Source organism: Oncorhynchus masou, chromosome 16, assembly GCF_036934945.1.
Source record: "Oncorhynchus masou masou isolate Uvic2021 chromosome 16, UVic_Omas_1.1, whole genome shotgun sequence".
In the NCBI taxonomy this organism is placed as follows: Eukaryota; Metazoa; Chordata; class Actinopteri; order Salmoniformes; family Salmonidae; genus Oncorhynchus; species Oncorhynchus masou.
Window position 1 is genome coordinate 10077853 of NC_088227.1, and position 25247 is coordinate 10103099.

The 25247-nt window shown below is 41.7% G+C and overlaps 2 protein-coding genes across 6 annotated transcripts in view; both read left to right on the plus strand.

Annotated features, from left to right (window-relative positions):
- Positions 1–1914, plus strand: part of mboat2b (membrane bound O-acyltransferase domain containing 2b) — a 62786-nt gene extending 60872 nt beyond the window's left edge. Inside the window, exon 13 of the mRNA XM_064990712.1 lies at positions 262–1914. Coding sequence (XP_064846784.1) covers positions 262–439 — 178 coding nt within the window. The 3' untranslated portion in view covers positions 440–1914. The remainder of the gene's footprint in view (positions 1–261) is intronic.
- Positions 1915–7943: 6029 nt separating this feature from the next.
- Positions 7944–25247, plus strand: part of kidins220b (kinase D-interacting substrate 220b) — a 48178-nt gene continuing 30874 nt past the window's right edge. For all 5 annotated transcript variants that reach the window (XM_064990714.1, XM_064990716.1, XM_064990717.1 and 2 more), the window contains exons 1-19: positions 7944–8130; positions 12115–12279; positions 12570–12668; positions 12862–12960; positions 16259–16357; positions 17013–17114; positions 17252–17350; positions 18052–18249; positions 18354–18452; positions 19812–19910; positions 20015–20113; positions 20286–20463; positions 20709–20873; positions 22624–22803; positions 23159–23324; positions 23675–23826; positions 24165–24268; positions 24396–24581; positions 24702–24842. In XM_064990714.1, coding sequence (XP_064846786.1) covers positions 12148–12279; positions 12570–12668; positions 12862–12960; positions 16259–16357; positions 17013–17114; positions 17252–17350; positions 18052–18249; positions 18354–18452; positions 19812–19910; positions 20015–20113; positions 20286–20463; positions 20709–20873; positions 22624–22803; positions 23159–23324; positions 23675–23826; positions 24165–24268; positions 24396–24581; positions 24702–24842 — 2397 coding nt within the window. In that variant the 5' untranslated portion in view covers positions 7944–8130; positions 12115–12147. The remainder of the gene's footprint in view (positions 8131–12114; positions 12280–12569; positions 12669–12861; positions 12961–16258; positions 16358–17012; positions 17115–17251; positions 17351–18051; positions 18250–18353; positions 18453–19811; positions 19911–20014; positions 20114–20285; positions 20464–20708; positions 20874–22623; positions 22804–23158; positions 23325–23674; positions 23827–24164; positions 24269–24395; positions 24582–24701; positions 24843–25247) is intronic.

A 25247-nucleotide genomic window follows, 5' to 3' on the forward strand; every position in this document is an offset into this window, starting at 1 on the left:
ATAATACGAATAGCGCTAGCAAGCTCTAGAGAGATTAGATGTTTGATCTCTGAGAATAGTCAAGGGCATTAAACACATTTGATGTTGACAATAATTATCCTTACACAGTAAGGATTTTGAAAGTTGAATGAACTTGTTGTGGTAGTTGATGTGAACTTTCGGTGTCCAACACCAAGAGAAATTCCTTGCAATATTTGTTATAAGTTGTCAAATTCTGATTCTTATATTGATCCCTAAATCATCCCACCTCTCCCCTCCCAGGTCCTGGTACTTCAGCGTCCACATCGGCTGTGTTCTCCTGGCCGTAGCCCTGCCAGTCAAGCCCCGACACCTGCGCCTGAAAGAGCAGCAGAAAGGCCTGCATCTGGCCCCCATCCTCTCCCACCTGGACTCCACCTCCACAGACAGCAACTGCAACCAGAAGACCAAGGCCACATGAAGCAGAACCAGACCAGCTAACGGTGGACACACAGAGAGACTAGCACCGAGGACTGCAGGGGACTGTCCAACACTGTATTAAATCCACTTATAAAGAGAGAGAGCGAGGTGGATAGAGGAGTAGATTCTAACAAACAAACTCTGACAAACCTGACCAACCTGCCTCTGTTTGTCTCTGTTTTGGAGTGGGATGATGATTCTCATTCAGTCACATGGCACTGAGACTGAGCAGCAACCACACCATGGAGGGAAGGATGTATGGCTTTGGGATATGTCCAAAATGGCACCATATTCCCTATTTAGTGCACTTCAAAGGGAATAGGGTGCCATTTGGGATGCAACTCTACTGTATTATGATGATTTTGTATTATGATGATTTGTGTCTGGGGTGGAGTGGGATGGATGGGTCCCGGTGATGAAATGCCAGTATTGTACTATTACTGTATTATGGGAGTATGCAGACTTGCCTTATACCCTTTGTCTCTTTCTCCACAATCTTTTTTTTTTAGCTTTTGTGTATCCTTCTCACATTGGATATTGTCTGGGCTGTGTTTCTCACTTGAGGTGAACAGGTTTTAGTATCAGGTGGGCGAGATTGAAGTGTTCTCTCAGTTAACGGTGACAAATGTGTGTTTTAGTCCTGGTGAAAAGCAAATGTAAGTTAACTTCTCTATGATACAGGAAGTTAGAAGAATTAAAGAGAAGGAAAACAAGATGGCAGTGTCCTCAATGTCTTTTTACATGATATGATTCATAGTCTCAACATGGAATGTGTACAAATTGCACCCCTTTCCCTACATACAGCAGTACAGTTATTTTGACCAAAGCCCTAAGGGCCCTGGTCAAAAGTAGTGCACTATTTAGGGATATGGTGACATCCAAGGATCTACTCCAGACTGTTTGCTTTTACTGAGTGATGTTATGGGCTGACTTCAATGCCACTGCTGTTTTATTTAGTTAAGTCATTGTATGCTTTTTACATAACGGCAGCAAGAGTAGTTACTAACTCCTACTTATTCATGATTTATGTGTGTCAGTAGTGTGAGAGGCAAGATGGTGTAGTATTTCCATGTGTAGAGGTCAATGTTTTGTCATTTCATGTACTTGTTATTTATGTGATTCCAATGGACTTGTGGTATGTTCGACAAAGGTGAAAAGGTGGCGTTAAGGTAAGAAAATCAACCTGACATTCTGTTAAGTTGGAGGTGAAAAGGACAACATTACAGTGTTTATGAACACTCCTCTTCTTCAGACAGTTCTGAATCTATTTTCATTACAGGGGGAAGTGAAAACTAAACCTACTTCTTCTTGAGTCTATTGTAAGTTAACTATGGTAATTGTGAGAAACCTTTGCTTGGGGCCCTGGTGAAAGGAGAATGGTGCGCTCATCCTAACCCCTCAGCCAACCGCGCTACTTGTTCATGTGGATGGTTTGTTTTTGTATATGATGTGATTAAAAGATTGATCTTTTCGCAACTTGACATAGTAAGTGTGATATGCAAAAGGCAAATTAATAACTGTGGTGTAATTGTTCTTATTACAGTGTTATTACACAGAACCTTGTCCTAAGGCTCAATTGCTACCGTATAAGTTTGACAGAGAGAGAGCTAGCTGGTGGACAAGATTACTGAGCAGGGCATGAATGAAAAAAAAATACTTAAAGATCCCCAACTTACAACCTGCAAGGCTTAATTTACAAGTCAAATACATTGTATTTGTTTTGGGAAACCTTTTTTGTTTACTCCCTGACAGCACTGTTTGATTGGCCAGAGTATTACCTCCACATAGGTCACTGTAGGTGGGTCTATTTAAGGCACAGTATTAGTTCTACTGCTAGCAGGTAAACCAGTCAGAGCTCAGACATGTAGGCCTGTAGCTTTTCACAGGCACCTGCCTCTGTGTCAGTAACCACGTTTCCATTCAGTTTTTACGAAAGTAAAGTCATACCCTATAAAAATCACGACAGCTGTGATGGAAACAGGAAGTTATGGTGCAATTTTAGAAATGCAGATAGATCATTTGTTCGTTCGACATGGTGGGATCTTTTTGTGTCTCAAATTAATTATGCGAGAAATGGCGGTGGAAACACCTTTATGCGCAAATATTGATATAATAACCATCATATCGAAGTGAACATGGAGTCACATGATGATATGGTGTGTGGTCCTCCCACTACGCTTTCGGATATCACGCAGTTTATCAGGCTACTGATGAAATAAATTATGATGATGAATTTCACGGTGATCTTAATGATCAATTCCAATAAATATCGAGAGTCTTATTCTGATGCCATGATGATCGATTCTTGACTACCGTTTGACAAATACACATATTTTCGCTTTTATCCATAATATCATGTAGACGAGCCTACCCGCACAGCATACCCACACTGTATCTGCGAGTTTGGGTTAGAGCGCACGTGTCAAAACCAGAGTAGGCACATTTGTTATTTAACAAAACAGTTTTTGTGATACAAATAGTGGAAAAGTATACAATGTGATGGAAACATACTGAACTTTAGATTTTACAATTACATTTTGTGTGCAATGCTCCATTGCGCTCTGGTTTTAATCTGCAACAAAAAAAATGAAAAAAAAATGCGCATAATAAACGGTTTATTACGAAAATCCAGAGAGAACCTATCAATACAAAAGCAATTCCCTCATTATGTAGATATCACAATTGATTTATCGCATGATCAGGACATAACAAAATGTGTTTTGTCGAGATCACAAGATAATTTTCTGATGATCATGACATCTCGACAAAACAACTTTTTTATAAAGATACACTATAAATAGGAGTGGAAAATTGATTGACAGTATGGCTGAGTCGGCAGAGGCTACGGTGGATCAGCATTAATTTGTATTGATTGCTACACTAAGGGGTGGTGCATTTTATGTTAACATGCTTTCATTTGTGTTTGGAGCTCATTATCAGTTTATAAATTAAAATGGAAGCAAGCTAAACGTCCATTAACCTGAGCTAAGAGGTCCTGGGGCATTTAAACCCTGAATGATGCCTGATAGGCTGTCTCCTAGGCTGTGTGCCACCCCCAAGACCACAGCCAATCGCATGCAAGCAACAACGTAGCTAACTTGGCTCGTCTTGCGAGCGAGCTAGCTAGCTTGTTATCTCTGCTGGTTATTAGCTTGCATAACTGTTATGTATACACTGAGTGCACAAAACATTAGGAACACCTTCCTAATATTGAGTTGCACCCCATTTTGTTCCTAATGTTTTGTACACAGTGTAATTGGGACACTTCATGATTTATGGATAATAGCATATTTACATTTACAGAGTGGGGGAGATCCATTCCTAACAGATTGATTAGATTTAATCTCAGCCTTGGAGCTTGAGGTTGATAAATCAGGATTCTGCCTTGAAGGCAGTTTCATAGGTAAACTCCTTGCAGTCAGTCAGGGCATTATGTAAATCGTGGCCAAAGATTTTGAGAATGACACAAATATTAATTTCCACTAAGTTTGCTGCTTCAGTATCTTTAGATATTTTTTTACTATGGAATACTGAAGTATAATTACAAGCATTTCATAAGTGTCAAAGGCTTTTATTGACAATTACATGAAGTTGATGCAAAGAGTCAAAATTTGCAGTGTTGACCCTTCTTTTTCAAGACCTCTGCAATCAGCCCTGACATGCTGTCAATTCACTTCTGGGCCACATCCTGACTGATAGCAGCCCATTCTTGCATAATCAATGCTTGGAGTTTGTCAGAATATGTGGGTTTTTGTTTGTCCACCCGCCTCTTGAGGATTGACCACAAGTTCTCAATGGGATTAAGATCTGGGGAGGTTCCTGGCCATGGACCCAAAATATTGATGTTTTGTTCCCCGAGTAACTTAGTTATCACTTTTGCCTTATGGCAAGGTGCTACATCATGCTGGAAAAGGCATTGTTCATCATCAAACTGTCCCTTGATGGTTGGGAGAAGTTGCTCTTGGAGGATGTGTTGGTACCATTCTTTATTCATGGCTGTGTTGTGAGTGAGCCCACTCCCTTGGCTGAGAAGCAACCCCACACATGAATGCTCTCAGGATGCTTTACTGTTGGCATGACACAGGACTGATGGTAGCTCTCACCTTGTCTTCTCCGGACAAGCTTTTTTCCTGATGCCCCAAACAATCTGAAAGGGGATTCATCAGAGAAAATTACTTTACCCCAGTCCTCAGCAGTCCAATCCCTGTACCTTTTGCAGAATATCAGTCTGTCCCTGATGTTTTCCTGGAGAGAAGTGGCTTCTTTGCTGTCCTTCTTGACACCGGCCATCCTCCAAAAGTCTTCACCTCACTGTGCGTGCAGATGCACTCACACCTGCCTGCTGCCATTCCTGAGCCAGCTCTGTACTGGTGGTGCCCCAATCCCGCAGCTGAATCAACGTTAGGAGACGGTCCTGGCGCTTGCTGGACTGTCTTGGGCACCCTGAAGCCTTCTTCACAACAATTTAACCGCTCTCCTTGAAGTTCTTGATGATCAGATAAATGGTTGATTTAGGTGCAATCTTACTGGCAGCAATATCCTGTGAAGCCCTTTTTGTGCAAAGCAATAATGACGGCACCTGTTTCCTTGCAGGTAACCATGGTTGCCAGAGGAAGAACAATGATTCCAAGCACCACCCTCCTTTTGAAGCTTCCAGTCTGTTATTCGAACTGAATCAGCATGACAGAGTGATCTCCAGCCTTGTCCTCATCAACACACACCTGTGTTAACAAGAGAATCACTGACATGATGTCAGCTGGTCCTTTTGTGGCATGGCTGAAATGCAGTTTAAATATTTTGGGGGGATTCAGTTCATTTGCATGGCAAAGAGGGACTTTGCAATTAATTGCAATTCATCTGATCACTCTTCATAACATTCTGGAGTATATGCAAATTGCCATCATACAAACTGAGGCAGCAGACTTCGTGAAAATTAATATTTGTGTCATTCTCAATACTTTTGGCCAAGACTGTATATGATCAAGAGTGGGTGTGCTTTATTCCTGGCAGGCTGATCAGATTCAATGGCAGCCTAAGAGGCTGACAAGTCAGGATGCTGCCTTGTAGGCTGTCTGTAAGAAGCTTTACCCATGAAAGAGCCTGCCAGGAATAAAGCTCACCCCCTGGATCAGATATGTATCTGCCTATAATGCACTTTGACAGGTAATCTGCCTGCAAGGAGCCTTACCTATGAAACAGCCTACAGGGAAGCATTTTGATTTATCAGCCTCTAGGGTAAAAACCAAAATTAAAATTATAAATTAATTCAAGGTTTATACAAATATGTCCATTCAATAGAGAATTCTGTCAGAAAAACAATAGTCAAACCCCATGTCTCTCCCATATGGTGCAAATGTTACAGACAATTTAGTCTGAGAATTTAGCATGTTTAGAGTGAACGGAATGTCATCATAGGCATGATCAAAAGTGGTCACTGGTCAATAGAACTCTGACATGCTGCTCTGCAGCAGAACGGCGCTAACTTTGAACGTTAACTGACAAGCTAACTAGTGGTTGCAGGTTCGTGAGTGAAAACATGGTCATTTTCTAAATGAAATCTGCTGAATACAAAACTAAATAAGGATAAAATATATATTTATTTACTAAGCTAAGAGACTGAATTTCAATACCCACCCTCCTCTGTTTCTGTTTTCATTGTGTATTTCTGAGTCTTTCCCTTTAAATCACCATAGAAACAGCCCCTCTCAACAGAGAAGAATCTCCAAAATAGGCAATGAATATAGCCACTTTAGGCCATCACTAGCACCTTAGAGGCTGCTGCCCTATATACATAGACTTGAAATCACAGGCCACTTTAATAATGTTGACATATTTTGCACTACTCATCTCATATGAATATACTGTATTCTATTCTACTGTATTTTAGTCTATGCTGCTCCGTATTCTATTCTACTGTATTTTAGTCTATGCTGCTCCGACATTATTTTACATTTCTGTGTATTGATGTTAAATTGTTAGACATTACTTGTTAGACATTACTGCACTGTTGGAGCTAGAATCACAAGCATTTCGCGACACCCGCAAATACATCTGCATAATATGTGTAAGCACCAATAAAATTTGATTTGAAAGCCTAGGATCTGGAGGTGAAAATGGCGAAGATATCAAGTTGATTTTGATTAGTCCAAACAGTGAAAACACCTCCAAATAGTACAACCTCACAACGGCAAATATGGAAGAGCGACAACCAAGTGGCGCTGTCTAAACTAAGAACGGGCATAGCAAATTAACGTTCTTATTTCATCGACACTGTCAAGTACAAGTATATTAAGGTTATAATATTGTAGAGAACAATCTAATGATTCATTCTATGTAATTTATAAAGACATAAGGCAAAGAAAACTACGTTTTGACATTCATTTCGTAGCACACTTTGAATTTTTCTCGACATTGTACAGCAGTGAGTGAATGCCCAACAGCCCCTGAGGCTGAAATATAATCTGATCAGCCTGTAAATGTAAATATTACCCACAAAACATGGTGTCTCTTAAAATTATACACATATAAATTATGCAAGCTAACAACCAGCATACATAACAAGCTAGCTAAAAAGACTATCTAGCTAACTAGCTAGCACACAAGAGTAGACAAGTTAGCTGCGATTGGCTGTGGTTTTGGGTGCTTGCACACAGCCTTGGAGACAGAGCTGCCTGTCAAGCATGTTCAGGGCTTAATGGTCCACGAGCACATTGCGATAATTGCAAACACAGGGATACTTGATGAGGTGGTTATCGTGCAACTGAACAAGTGCTACTTTTGATTATCTCGTGATCTCGACAAAACATTTTGTTGTCATGTCACGAGAAAATTGTGATATTTTGTTATGTAGTGATCATGAGACAAATAAATTGTGATCTCGACATAACAAGACACATGTAATTTTTTATTCATATGCCCTCTCTTCACGTCCATAGATTCTAGAATATTTGCATGAAAATCTTGTCGCCAATTGGATGGACACCTAGTCATAGTCAGTGTAGGTCATCAGAAGCTATTGAACATTTCTGCCAGGTGAATAAACCTATACACTGCCTTCAGATACCATTGAGTAACGCTGCTATCTAGCCGATACCTAGGCTAGCTGCTACCCAGGCTATAGCAGCATAAGAGCTCAGCACATGTCCTTTACTCTCCTCATAAAATGTTGGACTTTGACCCAACATAAAATAATAACCATTAATTAGTCAGCCAGGTAAAACGTGTTATTTTCCTCACAATACAAATGCAGCTCCTTCGTAAATTAGGGTCGAGAGTGAATGTGATACCAAACAAGGGAATTTATGAGAGCAATAACCTGAAATGTGTAACACATCCACAACACACACAAAAAGCTTTGACATAATATTAAATATTTCCTAGTGAGTTAATAAAATATGATCATTTTTGAAGTTGCAGTTTTAGTAAATGGCTAATTCAGCTTGTACAGTATAGACCCGCATCTTTCCAACATTTTCTTCTCAGAGCTCCCATACGTCACAGTTTTGTAGGCGGGGAGGATGAGTTGACGAACAGTGAGGAAACCACCCTTACGTGCTATTTTTTCTGGTTCACTAAAATGGCTGTTGTCGAGGATGGGGAATAAATAGCCCGAGAGTCTTTACACGCATATACATCGAGGATTGAGACGACAACACCGAAGTGTGGAACATTTATAGACGTTTTACTCCAGAGGTATGTGACTGAGAATCGCCATTTCTCAAGTACGAACATCAAAATGCGTCCTCCTTTGATCGATGCGGTTGAATTGACAGCTCGAGCAGTTCAGAATGTTCTCTTGTTTGAGATCTGGCCGTTTAGCAAATGTCATATTCGCTGTCAAACAAATGTTATCAACTAATTACGGTCATTGACATTTATAAAAAATACAGCAATCAATAATGGTCGCAGTCAGGAACGAAAAGCTAGCTATTTATTTTATTTTAGAAGATGTTAACGCGAGAGCGCGCTAAGCTACCATTCGATGGTTTAGGTAGCTAACGTTAACATTCGATAGGGATAAATAGATCGTTTCGAGATACACTCGATCTAAATGTTGTTGGAAATTGAAATTAGCTAGCTCCTATTGGTCGAACGAGTCATTTTTGATACATCCTGATGATGATGAGTTAGTAGCCGGATGCATCGTATCAATACAACAAGTGGTGTCACACATAAACAATGCGTAATTTATGTAAATCTCTAATTTCCAAACCTTGCATTATTACTTTAAGTTATTTTGAGGTACTTTCCAAGCATATGTAATTTCTCTGTGATTACTCTGCAGTACTTTTGCTTTCGGGACAGAGAAGCACAAAACATAAATAGATACTGAAACACTGTAGGTTAAACGTTCAAGATTCGTATTGATAGACTAGCCTGGCTGCGTTCACATCAGCCAATTCTGATCTTTTTTCGACTATTTGGTCTTTTGACCAATCACATCAGATCTTTTCACATCAGCTCTTTTTGTGAGCTGAATTGATTAATCAAAAGTCCAATACATTTAAAAAATATCAGAATTGTGCTGCCAGTTTTAAAGCAGTCATATTCCTTCTATATTCTCCAGAGGTCTCATTTAGAGCACTAATCAATGTAAATTAAAATCTGCGTTTTAAACCATTTCACCTGTATTTTATATTGAAAGTCAAGTGTGTTTTTTTTCCATCATAGAGGGATCAGGGGTATGCAACTATATTTGTACTTCACATAACATGCAACACATTCGGAAGAAAATAGCTTCCTTTTTATCAGATGACAACATAAGTGCAACGCAATTTGGCTATCGGCCACAACTAAATTTGCTTACAGTGAAAAAGCAAGGTCTTTTTTTTATCATATAACGAAAATAGGCAGCTACATTTCCTAATGCTTTTAAGTTAATCATCCATTTTACCAGAAAAAATGTAGGCTAGACTGAGAAAAGGAGTGAGAGAGAAGTGCAGCAAGATATTTCTTATGCATTTAATAATTTTCTTTGCTTGAAAACACACTTCTGCTTTTAACACAACCCCTGATCCTCTGCATACCACAGATACTGTACAATGTCCAATTAGGACTATAGTGTAACAATGTGTGCTGAGAGTCGGGAAGCAAGTTCAGGGAGTGCGTGTTTTAATAAATAAACGCAACATAAGACAAGAAACGCTAACAGCACACAGACATAATACAGAAACAATAACGCCTGGGGAAGGAACCAATGGGAGTGACATATATAGGGAAGGTAATCAGGGAGGTGATGGAGTCCAGGTGAGTCTGAAGACACGCAGGTGCGCGCAACGATGGTGACGGGTGTGCGCCATAACGAGCAGCCTTGTGACCGACCTAGAGTCCTGAGAGGGAGCACACGTGACAAATAGGCTATTCGTTGTATACCACAGATAGACAGAAAGGTCTTAACAGTTCAAACCATCCTCACAACTAGGCCTACATTATAGTATTGACGTTACCAACTGATTAAGTAATAAGGGCTTTATAAAATACATTTGATTGATTGATATTATACTCTCTAGGTCAGTGGTATCACTGGCCTATATTGGGCCTGTTTTCTCCACTGTGCTATGTCCTCTGAGCATGTGCCAGAGAGGCTGAGTGGTATCTCATTCTCATCCATAATTCAATATCAGCAGCCACAGCCAGGGAGAATAGCCTAGTCAATAGGTTTAGCCAGGACCGCTGTATGTGGAGACAAAAGTTACAGAGCGAAACGAGAGTAGCCAAAAATAACCCACATAGAGAACAGTACGCCTGTTATTCCCATAGGTAAGATTGCACGGTTGTAACAGTGTAATAATTGCGCCTTGTCTTCTGTCTGTGTGCGACAGCCGACAGGTTAATGGTATTGGCAGCAATGCAGCACACGGTGATGTGTTTTGATGTTTTGCTGGCTGTCTTGCCTCCATTTTCTATTCTTTGTGGCTGCTTTCAGCTGTTGTGTTACTGTTGCTGCAACAGGCCCTGGGTGTTGTGTGGTGGAATGCTGGAGGGTGTTTGTGTGTGAGAGTGCAGGAGGGCTTGTGCTGTGCTCTCTCTGTGGTGATGGAAGAAATGCTTTCTTTACTGTCTGTCAGCCTGCCAGCACTGCCAGGCTGGTTAATCTAGACATTGTTTCATGTCATACAGAATGGGTTCATTTTTGAGCCATGATTAAGTGCGCCCTGCCATGCATTTTAAGGTTACATTGTACACTGTAGGCTTTGCTGGCTGAATTGTAAGCTAAATTGTCTGTATTTGTCTGTATTGTGTCGGATAGGTATATAGTTAGTGTAATAAAACTGACCAGTTTTATGGAGAGAGTACATTATGGATAGCGCTGGCACAATTACCGAATAACCGTGTAACGACGGTTATGGATGAAGACCATCATGAAAATAAAATAAACATCATGAGCCTTAAACAATAAAATGCTGACTACAAACATTCGCTAATTGACATAAGAAAAAAAAACTAATTGATGTGAATTTGATATAAGCTGTACTCATCTAGACATGACTGCAGTCAGGAGCAGAGGAGAGGTGACCGCTATTCGAACGGTTATTACGGAGTCCGCTATCATTTGGCATCATTCAGAAATCGATGACCGCCACAGCCCTAATAATGCATGATGATGAATTAACTTGGTTAATGGTTAGGCCAGGAAGATAAATCACTTAGGCCTGTTGCCTACCTAGCCTAATGTCTTCCCCAAAGAGCCTGTGAATAGGGTAAGGAAGTTGTGAACATGCACTGTTGGTTTTCATTTATATATTTTGGGGTTGTAATATTTTCTATGCCATTGGTGTGTAAGGTAATTTCTAGTATGACTTAGGCTACTCTATATTTTTTTCTATGCCAAAAACAAATGGATAATAACATTGTAATAACACTTTATATAGCCCAGGACTAATAACAGCACATGTTTTGAGAACTAAAAAACAAAATTTAGACTAGCTACCATTTTGTGTGCCGGTAAAATAGGAAGAAGACTGTATGCATTTCCAAGCAGAGGCTATTCTCTGAGTGAGAAAATACATTAATGGCAGATGATGATAGCAGCCAGGAGAACTTGAATAAACCAAGCAAACAACTCTTTCAACTCTTCCTGCTCTGACTGCCTGGGTGAAAATCCTGTCACCAAAGTAGTGAGTGAGTGGCCTTGAGTCTCTGAGTGTGATATTGCTTGCATCTGCCAGGAGATAGCTAGGCCTGGGCCAGGTAGCACTGGAGTGAGTCGACCCACTGGCTGCCTGCCAGGGTCAGATAACTAGGCTATGTGCTCTGTTATATCTCCATCTCACATGGTCACCACCCACCATAGAATTAGAATGAATAGAATGGAGCTCCCCATGGTTAGCGGTTCCAAGCACATTCTTTAATTATATTTCTATGGTCACTGTTTCACACTGCTTTTTATATAAAAATATATATATAGTCTAGCCTTTTTATAAATGAAAGGTAGCCTATAACAAGTGAGGGGAAAAGCATGTATGTTGCTGTTATTGGTGCTAAGCTATATATTGTGTTTATTACGTTTTTGTTAGCTTCCCATGACTACTATCCTGTCTTTCTCCCACAGAACTAGAATGAGTAGAACGGGGGTTCCCATTGGAGTCAATTATGCCATAATGGGTGGTTTGGCAGCCATTTTGAGTGTACGCATTGAAGTGAAGCGGTCTATTTCTATGATCTCTCCCCATGCAGGTGCAGTGGGGGTGAGGAGAAGTAGCTGCAGCCATGGACACCACCACCTCCATCAAGATGACCACTCTGGCCATCCAGAACCTCTTCAGCTACGTGGAGGAGGAGAACCTGGCAGCACTCAAGGCCCACCTGGACAAGTTCAAGGAGGTGGACGGCAGGAGTGACGTGAGTATCCTCATACTATTTAATAGGCCTACAGGTCTAATATAGCTATAGTTATTATATATAGGCATGTGTTCTAACTGGCACCCTATCACCTTGTAGTGTGCTACTTTTGACCAGAGTTCTATGGGTCCTACTCTAAAGTAGTGACCTATATACAGAATAGGGTTCCATTTGGGAAACACAGTCTAATAAATTTGGTCTAATGAAGATTGGGTCTATTACTGTATAAAGAGAGATCATTCATTGTGTTAGGTCTTTCTAATTGCTTGCCATTGCCCCCTCCCTAACAGAATGGGCAGACACCCCTGATGCTGGCTTCAGAGCAGGGCAGTATTGAGATAGTACAGGAGCTCATCAGGAGAGGAGCCAATGTTAACCTGGACGATGTGGTGAGTAGGAGAGCTCAATGGATAAACACACACACACGTTCACTTCAAGGCCGACATGAATACATTCAGTTCAGTATGACAGTCATTGGGACTGTGAACTTTACCTGAGGTCTCCATCGTAATGGTAGTCATGGTCGTCTCCCTGTTTCCATGGTGACCGGTATGATGTGATGTGGTATTCTCCTTTCCTCAGGACTGCTGGTCTGCTCTAATCTGTGCTGCTAAGGAGGGCCATGTAGATGTGGTGAAGGAGCTGCTAGAAAGCAGTGCTTACATGGAACACAGAGACATGGTGAGACACTCAGTCAGTTCAACAGGCCACAATCAGTAATCACTGTAATGTGTTGGTGATTGTATAAACTTGATTTGTATGCTTGTTCAGTCCACTTCAGTTAGTACTTTCAATAAAAACAGAGTTTTTAGTCTTTGTTTCCATTGAACTTGCCATAGAAATAAAGGCTTTTTAATTAATTATATGAAGAGTGCCTTGGTCCTCCTAACCAATTTACCCCTGTTACCAAAGAGCACCTTCTGTCTACCAAAATCCACTATTGTGTACCAGAGGTGGACCGATTCTGATTTTTCAACGCCGATACGGATTATTGGAGGACCAAAAAAAGCCGAATCCAATTAATCGGCCAATTAATATTTTATATATATATATATATATATATTTTAAATAAATTTGTATATATATTTGAAATAAATTTGTATATATATTTGAAATAATGACAATTACAACAATACTGAATGAACACTTATTTTAACTTAATATAATGCATAAATAAAATCAAATAAATTTGGTTTAAATAATGCAAAAACACAGTGTTGGAGAAGAAAGTAAAAGTGCAATATGTGCCATGGAAAAAAGCTAACATTTACGTTCCTTGCTCAGAACATGAGAACATATGAAAGCTGGTGGTTCCTTTTAACATGAGTCTTCAATATTCCCAGTTAAGGAGTTTTAGGTTGTAGTTATTATAGGACTATTTCTCTCTATACCATTTGTATTTCATATACCTTTGACTATTGGATGTTGTTATAGGCACTATAGTATTGCCAGCCTAATCTCGGGAGTTGATAGGCTTGAAGTCATAAACAGTGCTGGGCTTCAAGCATTGCGAAGAGCTGCTGGCAAATGCAGGAAAGTGCTGTTTGAATGAATGCTTACGAGCCTGCTGCTGCCTACCACCGCTCAGTCAGACTGCTCTATCAAATATCAAATCATAAACTTAATTATAATAAAACTAACATACAGAAATACGAGCCTTAGGTCATTAATATGTTCAAATCCGAAATCTATAATTTCGAAAACAAAATGTTTATTATTTCAGTGAAATACGGAACCGTTCCCTTTTATCGAACGGGTGGCAACCCTAAGTCTGAATATTGCTGTGACATTGCACAACATTCAATGTTATGTCATAATTATGTAAAATTCTGGCAAATTAATTATGGTCTTTGTTAGGAAGAAATGGTCTTCACACAGTTCGCAATGAGCCAGGCGGCCCAAACTGCTGCATATACCCTGACTCTGCTTGCACTGAACGCAAGAGAAGTGACACAATTTCCCTAGTTAATATTGCCTGCTAACATGAATTTTGTTAACTTCAGTTGAAGTCGGATGTTTACATACACTTAGGTTGGAGTCATTAAAACTCATTTTTCAACCTCTCCATACATTTCTTGTTGGTTAGGAAATCTACTTTGTGCATGACACAAGTCATTTTTCCAACAATTGTTAATTCACTGTATCACAATTCCAGTGGGTCAGAAGTTTACATACACTAAATTGACTGTTCCTTTAAACAGCTTGGAAAATTCCAGAAAATGATGTAGTGGCTTTAGAAGCTCCTGATAGGCTAAATGACGTGGATGAATTTCAAGGCCGACCTTCAAACTCAGTGCCTCTTTTCTTGACAACATGGGAAAATCAAAAGAAATTAGCCAAGGCCAGCCAAGAATTGTAGACCTCCACAAGTCTGGTTCATCCTTGGGAGCAATTTCCAAACACCTGAAGGTACCACGTCCATCTGTACAAACAATAGTACGCAAGTATAAACACCATGGGACCACGCAGCCGTCATACTGCTCAGGAAGGAGACGCGTTCTGTCTCCTGGAGATGAACGTACTATGGTGCAAAAAGTGCAAATCAATCCCAGAACAACAGCAAATGACCTTGTGAAGATGCTGGAGGAAAAAGGTACAAAAGTATCTATATATGAAGTGCACCCGTCCTATATCGACATAACCTGAAAGGCCGCTCAGCAAGGAAGAATCCACTGCTCCAAAACTGCCATAAAAAGCCAGACTACGGTTTGCGACTGCACGTGGGTACAAAGTTTGTACTTTTTGGAGAAATGTCCTCTGGTCTGATGAAACAAAAATAGAACTGTTTGGCCATAATGGCCATCAATATGTTTGGAGGAATAAGGGGGAGGCTTGCAAGCTGAAGAACACCATCCCAACCGTGAAGCATGGCGGTGGCAGCACCATGTTGTAGGGATGCTTTGCCCCAGGAGGGACTGGTGCACTTCATAAAATAGATGGCATCATGAGGGGGGGAAATTATGTGGATATATTGAAGCAACATCTCAAGTCATCAGTCAGGAAGTTAAAGCTCTGGTTGCGAATGGGTCTTCCAAATGGACAATGACCCCAAGCATACTTCCAAAGTTGTGGCAAAATGGCTTAAGGACAACCAAGTCAAGTTATTGGAGTGGCCATCACAAAGCCCTGACCTCAATCCTATAGAACATTTGTGGGCAGAACTGAAAATGTGTGTGCGGGCAAGGAGGCCTACATACCTGACTTGGTTACACCAGCTCTGTCCAAAATTCATGGGCCAAAATTCACCCAAAACGTTTGACCCAAGTTAAACAATTTAAAGGCAATGCTACCAAATACTAATTGAGTGTATGTAAACTTCTGACCGACTGGGAATGTGATGAAAGAAATAACAGCTGAAATAAATCATTCTCTCTACTATTATTCTGACATTTCACGTTCTTATGGTTAGGTACATTGGTGCAACGATTGTGCTTTTTTCGCGAATGCGATTTTGTTAAATCATCACCCGTTTGGTGAAGTAGGCTATGATTCGATGATAAATTAACAGGCAATCTAATTGATTATGTGCAATGCAGGACCAGCTAGTTAAACTAGTAATATTGTCAACCATGTGTAGTTAACTAGTGATTTATGTTAAGATTAATTGTTTTTTATAAGATAAGTTTAATGCTAGCTAGCAACTTACCTTGGCTCCTTGCTGCACTCGCGTAACAGGTGGTCAGCCTGCCGCGCAGTCTCCTCGTGGATTGCAGTGTAATCGGCGTCCAAAAACGCTGATTACCGATTGTTTTCAAAACTTGAAATCGGCCATGCTGATTAATCGGTCGGCCTTTGTTGTGTACCTTAGCAGCACTTCCCTACCTTATTTTTTCTACAAAAACACACTATTCAATTAACATGCTTTTCAATGTACAGGCTAGGTTTGTAATGTTTTGTGTGCAAAGCCCTAAGGTACTGTAATGTGTGCAGGAGAGTGTTTTTGTACAGCAATTGAGGTTGTGTGTTTGGTGTTTTGTAGGGAGGCTGGACGGCCCTGATGTGGACTGCCTACAAGGGCCGCGTGGAGGTAACCAAGGTTCTCCTTGACAACGGAGCCAACCCCAACACTACTGGACAGGTGAGCAGTCATCATGACCCGTCTCAGACATTTTACATTTTAGTCATTGAGCAGATGATCTTCTCCAGAGCAACCGACTGTTAGTGGTCCCGTTTGGCTCAGTTGGTAGAACATGGCACTTGCAACGCCAGGGTTGTGGGTTTGATAAACACGGGGGACCTGTATGAAAATGTATGCACTCACTACTGTACAAGACGCTCTGGATAAGAGCATCTGCAAAAAATGACTAAAATGTCAAATGCATTCATCTTAAGATAACTAGGTGAGACAATCACAGTCGTAATAACTACATTTTCCCTCAATAATGAATATAAAACATACCAAATAACACAACAGAAACCAAAGGCACCAGAGGTGGTGGGGCCCAGGAGGCACGCGTCCATCTTGTTACCCATAACTTCCAACGTATCAGACTCCATTACCCCCATGCTCCTGGAAACAACCACACCTCTGGACTGCATTCCCTCCTGTGGGCGGCCTTTAATTCATGGCTATTCCCCAAGTATTATACACATATTTATGGGTGAAGAGGGATACACTATTCCCCATGTATTATACATAGGGTAATACATCCAAAAGTAGTGCACTGTGTAGGGAGTAGGGTGCCATTTGGGACTCACAAAGTCTCTTTTTCGCGCTCTCTCTCTGCCATCAGCAATACAGTGTGTACCCCATCATCTGGGCAGCAGGCAGAGGTCATGCTGAGATCGTGCAGGTCCTGCTGGAAAATGGAGCCAAGGTCAACTGCTCTGACAAGGTGAGACAACAGATTGGGCAGCATGGCTGGGCAATGCCAACCTTTGGGTTAGTGGTGGCCCAGTTTGGCCAGAAATAGTGATCTGTGCCAGTATTGATAACTGTGTGTGTGTGTGTGTGTGTCTTTCCCTCTCTCAGTACGGCACTACCCCTCTGATCTGGGCAGCCAGGAAGGGCCATTTTGACTGTGTGATGCACCTGCTGGAGAACGGAGCCGATGTCGACCAGGAGGGGGCGGTATGTCTGCAATCTACACCAGTGGTCACCAACCTTTTCTGAGTCAAGATCACTTTCTGAGTCAAAATGCATGCTGATCTACCGCTCTGATTTTTTTTATTAACATGACTTAAAAAACGTAAGCCTGTGCAACATTAACCAATTAAAAACAGTACTGTAGCAATGAGGTTTGTGCAGTAAGCTATAGGCCCAATACATTATCGCTGCATATTGGCTTTGCTTGAATTTACCTGCCAATGCATTGAGGTTCAGGACATTTTTTAAAATTATATTTCAAAATTTGATGTAGGCTGTGTGATCACACTGGTAATAGATACATTGTTGTATTACTTGTGAGGCACAGCTGAGTGAGCATACATTTAAATAATTTGCTTTTTACTGGGCTGACGGTGCCTGGATCTGATGGTCAGTCTCAGCGGAGGGAGAGAGCAGCAGACTGAGGGTCTGTCTCTCAACATCCCTCCGGTCTACACCTCCCACTGTTTTATCATCTGCTTAAAGTCCTAGAGAACGGCTTTGTACATTAAGCGTAGTTACTCTGGATTGATTTACTATCATCGTAATCACACGGCTGTCTCTACTCCTCTCCTCATTCTCTTTCCTGTCTCTCTTTTCTCCCTTTTGTTCTGTACCCCCCACCCTCTCTCTCTTTCCACTGTCCCTCATTCTCTCCCTCCCTCTCTCCATCCCACCCCTTGTAGAACTCGATGACAGCTCTGATTGTGGCAGTGAAGGGAGGTTTCACTGAGGTGGTGAAGGAGCTTCTGAAGAGAAACCCTAACGTGAACATGACGGAAAAGGACGGAAACACAGCGCTGATGATCGCTGCCAAGGAGGGCTACACTGAGATAGTACAGGACCTGCTGGACGCTGGCACCTACGTCAACATACCAGACAGAGTGAGCAAAGGAGCACACGCAGACACACATTTTGTATTATAGGGGCTGTATTGAGATGTGTGTATGCTGTATGGTGACCTTGTGTGTGTGTGTGTGTTGTACAGAGTGGAGACACGGTGCTTATCGGGGCAGTGAGAGGAGGCCATGTGGAGATAGTGAGGGCTCTGCTGCACAAATACGCTGATATTGACATCAGAGGACAGGTAATGAGTCTGACACCTAGCTACTTCAGATAAGACGCATACCATGCATCGAAAATTGCACCCTGTATCCTATAACAGAGGTTCTCCAACTTTTTCAGCCTGGAACCCAAATGAGACATTTTGTGTTTTTCGGGGACCCAAGCTTATGAAAACAGGCAACTATACGTACATATTGGTACATTATATTGCTCTTATTCCTAAAACAAATGCAATGTAGACAGAAACAAATAACAATAAAATACCCATATAAATAGCTATTCATGTTTATTTTTCCCATTTAAAAACTCTCTTATATATCTGTCTCGGTTGGAACTGTCACTGTTAAAATACAAGAAAGCATTATCATTATGAACTGGAATAAACTGATTTATCACATCACACAGATGTATAACAGAACACACAAACATAGGCTGAGTTTCTGTTAGTGCAACCCTAAGTAACAGTACAGATGAAAAATGGTCAGGCCTACTGTACATCTTACTGTATAGGTACTGTTACTTAGGGTTGCACTATCAGTATCTAGCTAGCTTGCTTTGGCTAAAGTTGACGTTAGCCAGCTGGCTATTAGCTGTGTACAAGGGGATTGTTTGAAAGAGAAACTCACATCGACTACTGTCAGAGATAATACTCCCTTATTTCTGCTTGTCATCCATCACCTGTCATAAAATGACAACAATGCTTTGCTAACTGACTTACTCTTCCACCGTCGAAGCACTGTTTCCTGAAGTATTCTGCCCTGTTCTGAAAGAACTCCCTGATTTAACTTCATGCTGTGGATGTTTGGTCAGGGTATGTCATTTTAATTTGTTCATTTTGAGAGACTCATTTACGAAGCACTTCCCCGCACAAAACACATTGTGGGCGCTCTTCGTTATTTCTCAAAATGTGTGTGAAACCAAGAGAGAGAACTCATCGCTGTATTTGCGCTTCGTGACGATTGCGCTCAGTCAGAACTTGAGGCTAGCTTGAGTCCATTCAATGGCGAGTGGGAATGACAAGTCAGTAGCTGACAGCGCATCATCTAGTGCTGAACGACAACGCTGCATCGTGTGCTGATAAGAAGAGAGTGCACTGAACAGATTGCGCAGTTGCACTTGGCCAAATCAATTCCAGTAATTAATAAAATAATTATAAATTTACTCTGACACGTCGCGACCCAAACCCATACTTCAAGAAAGGCTGCCCTATATAGTGGACTACTGTTAACCAGGGCCCATAGGGAATCTGGTCAACAGTAGTGTGCTATTTAGGGGATGGTATGCCATTTGGGATGTAGACACACACAGTACTACATTATAGAAGAAGGTACATGCAATTCACCTCAACTGCCTTATAACAATACATTTTGACCTCTTGTAGGATAACAAGACAGCCTTGTACTGGGCCGTGGAGAAAGGCAACGCCACCATGGTGAGAGATATCCTTCAGTGCAACCCCGACACGGAGACCTGCACTAAGGTAAGAGGCAACCATATTTCACTATGTGACAACCCAGACACATACACAGCCACCTACTGTAGTCACTGTTCTCCAAACCATAATCATGTGTTTTTTTGTCTCAGGATTCAGAGAGCCCTCTGATCAAGGCCATTAAGATGAGGAATATTGACATAGTGGAGCTTCTGCTGGACAAAGGAGCCAAGGTGTCAGCTGTGGATAAGGTACAAGATATTTAGCCATTTAACCTTTATTAAACCTTGCTTCCGAACGACCTGTACAATAATCTATTGCCGTCCATATGTATTGTATAATAAACCATATACATGGCACACAGAATGTCAAAAAGACACAAGTTATGTAGATAGAAGTCTGATCCTACCTGTCTCCCGCTAGAGAGGCGACACCCCTCTCCACATTGCCATACGTGGCCGGAGCCGCAGGCTGGCGGAGCTCCTCCTCCGTAACCCGAAAGATGGCCGCCTACTGTACCGGCCCAACAAGGCCGGCGAGACTCCTTACAACATCGACTGCAGCCACCAGAAGAGCATCCTCACCCAGATCTTTGGAGCCCGTGAGTATCCTTTCCCTCCGGAACCTTGGTCAGTGACTTTCGACGGTGGAAGTCTAGTAGAACACCATTAAGGACGTTACCTGTGTGATGGAGTCGCTAAGACTGGGAGTCACATTTTAGCCACTGTTCTCTGACAATATTACCTAATATAAATATTGTAGACTTGTAACCAAATAAACGGTAAATAATGTAGATATTGTATAGCTGTAAGTAACCTCATTCCGTCTGTCTGTGTCCCCTCCAAGGCCACCTGTCCCCTACTGAGTCTGACGGAGACATGCTGGGTTATGACCTGTACAGCAGTGCCCTGGCAGACATCCTCAGTGAGCCCACCATGCAGCCACCCATCTGTGTGGGCTTGTACGCCCAGTGGGGCAGCGGCAAGTCCTTCCTGCTCAAGAAACTGGAAGGTAAGGAACTAAAACAGAATGTCTTGTCTCATTGCTGCAACTCCCGTACGGACTCGGGAGAGGCGAAGGCCGAGAGCCATGCGTCCTTCGAAACAAAACCCTACCGCACTGCTTCTTAACACAGCACGCATCCAGCCCCGAAGCCAGCCGCACCAATGTGTCGGAGGAAACAGCGTTCACGTAGCGACCTGGTCAGCGTGCACTGCTCCCAGCCCGCCACAGGAGTTGCTAGTGCACGATGAGACAAGGATATCCTTGCCGGCCAAACCCTCCCTAACCCGGACGACACTGGGCCAATTGTGTGCCGCCCCTGGGCTTCCTGGTCGCGGGCCAGCTGCGACAGAGCCTGGGCTCGAACCCAGAGTCGGTCGCGGCCAGCTGCGACAGAGCCTGGGCTCGAACCCAGAGTCTCTGGTGGCACCCGGGAGGCCCCTTAAGAGTATTATTTATACCAGTGATTCTCAAAGTGGGGTCTGCGGCCTGATCTCAAAATATAAATGTATGTCCATTTTTTTGGTGTGTCATTTTGGAGTTACTTTTATTGTAAACAAGAATGGAATATGTTTCTAAATACTTCTACATTAATGTGGATGCTACCATGATTATGGATAATGTGAGAGGTTAGCATGTCTTGGGGGATCATATTTGTGCTTTTGTAACTTTTCGTAATCATGGTAGCATCCACGTTAATATAGAAGTGTTTAGAAACATATTGTATTTTTATTTACAATATCTACAATAAAAGTGACTCCAAAATGACACAATACATTTATTTACCATTCATTTCTATTGGGCTCAAAATAATCTGAAAAACAACCAAAACAAACAGAGTCACAAACTTGATGTAATCATTGCGTGCTAGGAATATTGGACCAAATACTAAACTTTTCACATATAAGTGAATTTGTCCCAATACTTTGGGTCCCCTAAAATAGGATGGACTATGTATAAAAAGTGCTGTAATTTATAATCGGTTCACATAAATAAAAAAAATTGAATTAAATCTTACAGTCTGCACTTTAACTTCCTAGTCATTGTATCATAAAAAAAGTAATTTGTATCATTTCCCAAAAATGTGTCACTGTCCCAATACTTTTGGAGCTCACTGTATCTCTTTCTATAAGGCAGTTTGCTTGCCATTGCTCCACTCACTTCTATAGAGGAGTCTGAGCGTTTATGATACTGCTCAAAATAATGATATGTTAAAGGAGTAGTTCACTATTTTACAACTTGATGTTAGATGGTTCCTCACCCTGAAAGTAATTTATGGGCCAAGAGAAACTTAATCCAGGGTGAAAGGTTCTTTAAACAGCCACTACCACTTCACAAGCTAACAGCCATCACAAGCTAACAATCAATGGAAGTGATGGGGGCATGTGAGCATTTAGAAGAAAAAATAAATATATATCACCTGAAATCAACTGCATATTTGGTTTGATGTTACTTAAAGGTGATTTGGCCATAAAAAAAAATAGATGCTCACATCACTTCCATTGATTGTTAGCTTGTGATGGCTAAAGTTAGCTGAAGTTTGTAGTGGCTGTTGGATTAACTTTTCTCCTGGCCAATAGATTACTTTCAGGGTGAGGAACCATCTAACATTAAGTTGTAAAATAGTGAACTACTCCTTTAACAATATGTTATACATGTTAATAATAAGATGGCTGTTAATATTAACAAATTATTTTATTAACTCATTCTCGCCTGATCTTACTCCTCATTCAACCCCTCCTTTTCTTCCCCTCTCCAGATGAGATGAAGACGTTTGCTGGCCAGCAGGTAGAGCCGTTGTTCCAGTTTTCCTGGATGGTGTTGTTCCTGTCCCTGCTGCTGTGTGGTTCTGTAGCTCTGGTCCTGGGCTTCACCGTCGACCCTAAGCTGGCCATTGCAGTCTCCCTGAGCCTGCTGGCCCTGGTCTATGTCTTCTTCGGTGAGACCGTCACTTTGTCCTCCATTTTGTATGTAGTCCAGTAGTATTAAGTTATTTTCAAGTGCCACACTAGAGGGCAGTATTATACCAGTAACAATAATGTAGTGACCTCTGGTAACAATGCAGTTAGCGATATCAAGGATATTCGAAAAAGGATTCATACTTTTTACTGGACTTAATGCTTGAATAAACAGTATATTAACACACAGCTTATGCACTATACTAACTGGCTTTTCCAAACCCCTTTAATGACACAGGAACAGTTTTTTAAAACTCGGGGTGTCTTCATTTGTCCTGTAGTGGTGGTGGCTGTTAATGATCCAGTTAGGCGATAACCGTTTCCCTCGCTCTGTAGTGGTGGTGTACTTCGGCAGTCGTCGTGAGGGGGAGAACTGGAACTGGGCATGGGTGATCAGTACCCGTCTGGCACGACACATTGGCTACCTGGAGCTGCTGCTCAAACTGATGTTCGTCAACCCCCCTGACCTGCCCGAACAGACCACCCGCGCACTTCCCGTCAGGTATAACACACACATCCGCACCCACACACAAACATACACACAAATACACACAGATCACCTGTGCTCTGCCCATCTGGTACACACACCCTCCTCACCCACCCAAAATCACTATTAAATCCCTCTTAGCAAAGCCAGAAATCTAAACTTCAATCACATGCCGTATTTATCACATCAGTCCTGGATGTAATCACTTCATTATATGCCTTGATTTGTCAATTATTTCCATATTATTTATGTAGCGATCATAGAGACTTTATGAATTCCATATAAAGTCGTTCTAAGTTGTAGTTTGTGTGTGACCAATGATTTAATATGTCCACTCCTCTCCCTCTACTGTTGTATCCCTGCAGGTTCCTGTTCACAGACTACAACCGACTGTCCAGTGTGGGAGGAGAGACCAGCCTGGCAGAGATGATAGCCACCCTGTCTGATGCCTGTGAGAGGGAGTTTGGTTTCATGGCCAGCCGCCTTTTCAGGGTCTTCAAGACGGAGGAATCACATGGTAAGGACCAGAGGAGGACAGACTAGTCAATTCAGTTTACTTTATTGAATCCCCTTGGGCAAATGTGTTCTACTGTTGGCACTACTTTGAGTCACTACATTTGTTAATACACAGTTTTCAGTAGGAACTAACAACAAAGGCTTGCAAACGTCCAACAGACAATACGAATGAATGTTCTTATTGAACAAGCTTAGTTAGTAGCATACTTCCTGTTTCAAAATATTTGTATGCCCACTGAATACTTTATACCTACTGGTTTCTATGCTTTCATGATAAATTGATCATAGGCAGCAAAAATATGCATTTCTGTTTTGATTGTCATTCAAAATGTATTATAGGGAAGAAGAAGTGGAAGAAGACATGCTGCGTTCCCTCCTTCGTCATCTTCGTCTTCATCCTGGGCTGCCTGATCACCGGCATGGCCCTCCTCGCCATCTTCAAGGTTTAGCTTTATTAGTCTAGCTTATTGGCCTTTTAGCATTATTGTAGGTTCTGAAATCGATGTGATTAAAAATTCTGAATTTCTTCACCAATGTTGAATGAATAAGACAATTTCAAAATGCATAAAGGTGGACGTTGCCAACCAGACAGTGAACGGCGTGCTGATCGCCATGGCCAGCGTGGTGGGCCTGGCGCTGGTGCTCAACTGCCGGACCTGGTGGCAGGTGGCCGACTCGGTGCTAAACTCTCAGAGGAAGAGGCTGCACAGTGCCGCCAACAAGATGCACAAGCTCAAGAGCGAGGGCTTCATGAAGGTAGGGTGCACTGCAAACAGCCACACATGCATCCACACGCAAAAACAAACATACACACATACCTGCTACCTGTCTCAACATATCTTTATATCTCGCTGTACCTCTCTCCTCCATCCTCAGGTGTTAAAGAATGAGGTGGAGCTGATGGCGAGGATGGCTAAGACCATCGATGGCTTCACTCAGAACCAGACGCGTCTGGCTGTCATCATAGACGGCCTGGACTCCTGTGAACAGGACAAAGTACTGCAGATGCTGGATACGGTAAGACTCACACACACACATAGTCACAGGGTGATAGGGTATACCGTATCACTCTGAGCACTAACTTTTTTGAACATCTCACCCTTGTGCAACCTTTTGAGTTTTTTCCAAAAACAATCTGTCCCAAGAGAGCAAACAACACATCAGTCATAAATATTCCAGAAGCTGTCAGTAATACAATTGTCTTTAATCTGATAAATTTATTAGAGGAGCAAGGCCATCTGAACTCGCTGCTTCTTGTTTACTAATGAAATCTTTGATCTGGGGAAATAATGGGTCTTCTATGTAAGATGTCTTTGTAACGGAATAACCAACATCACTCATATGTTTAGAGTAATTCATCTAGACATTTGATAGCGGTCACAAAATGTCATATTTCAATGTCTTTTGTTCAGTGAGATAATG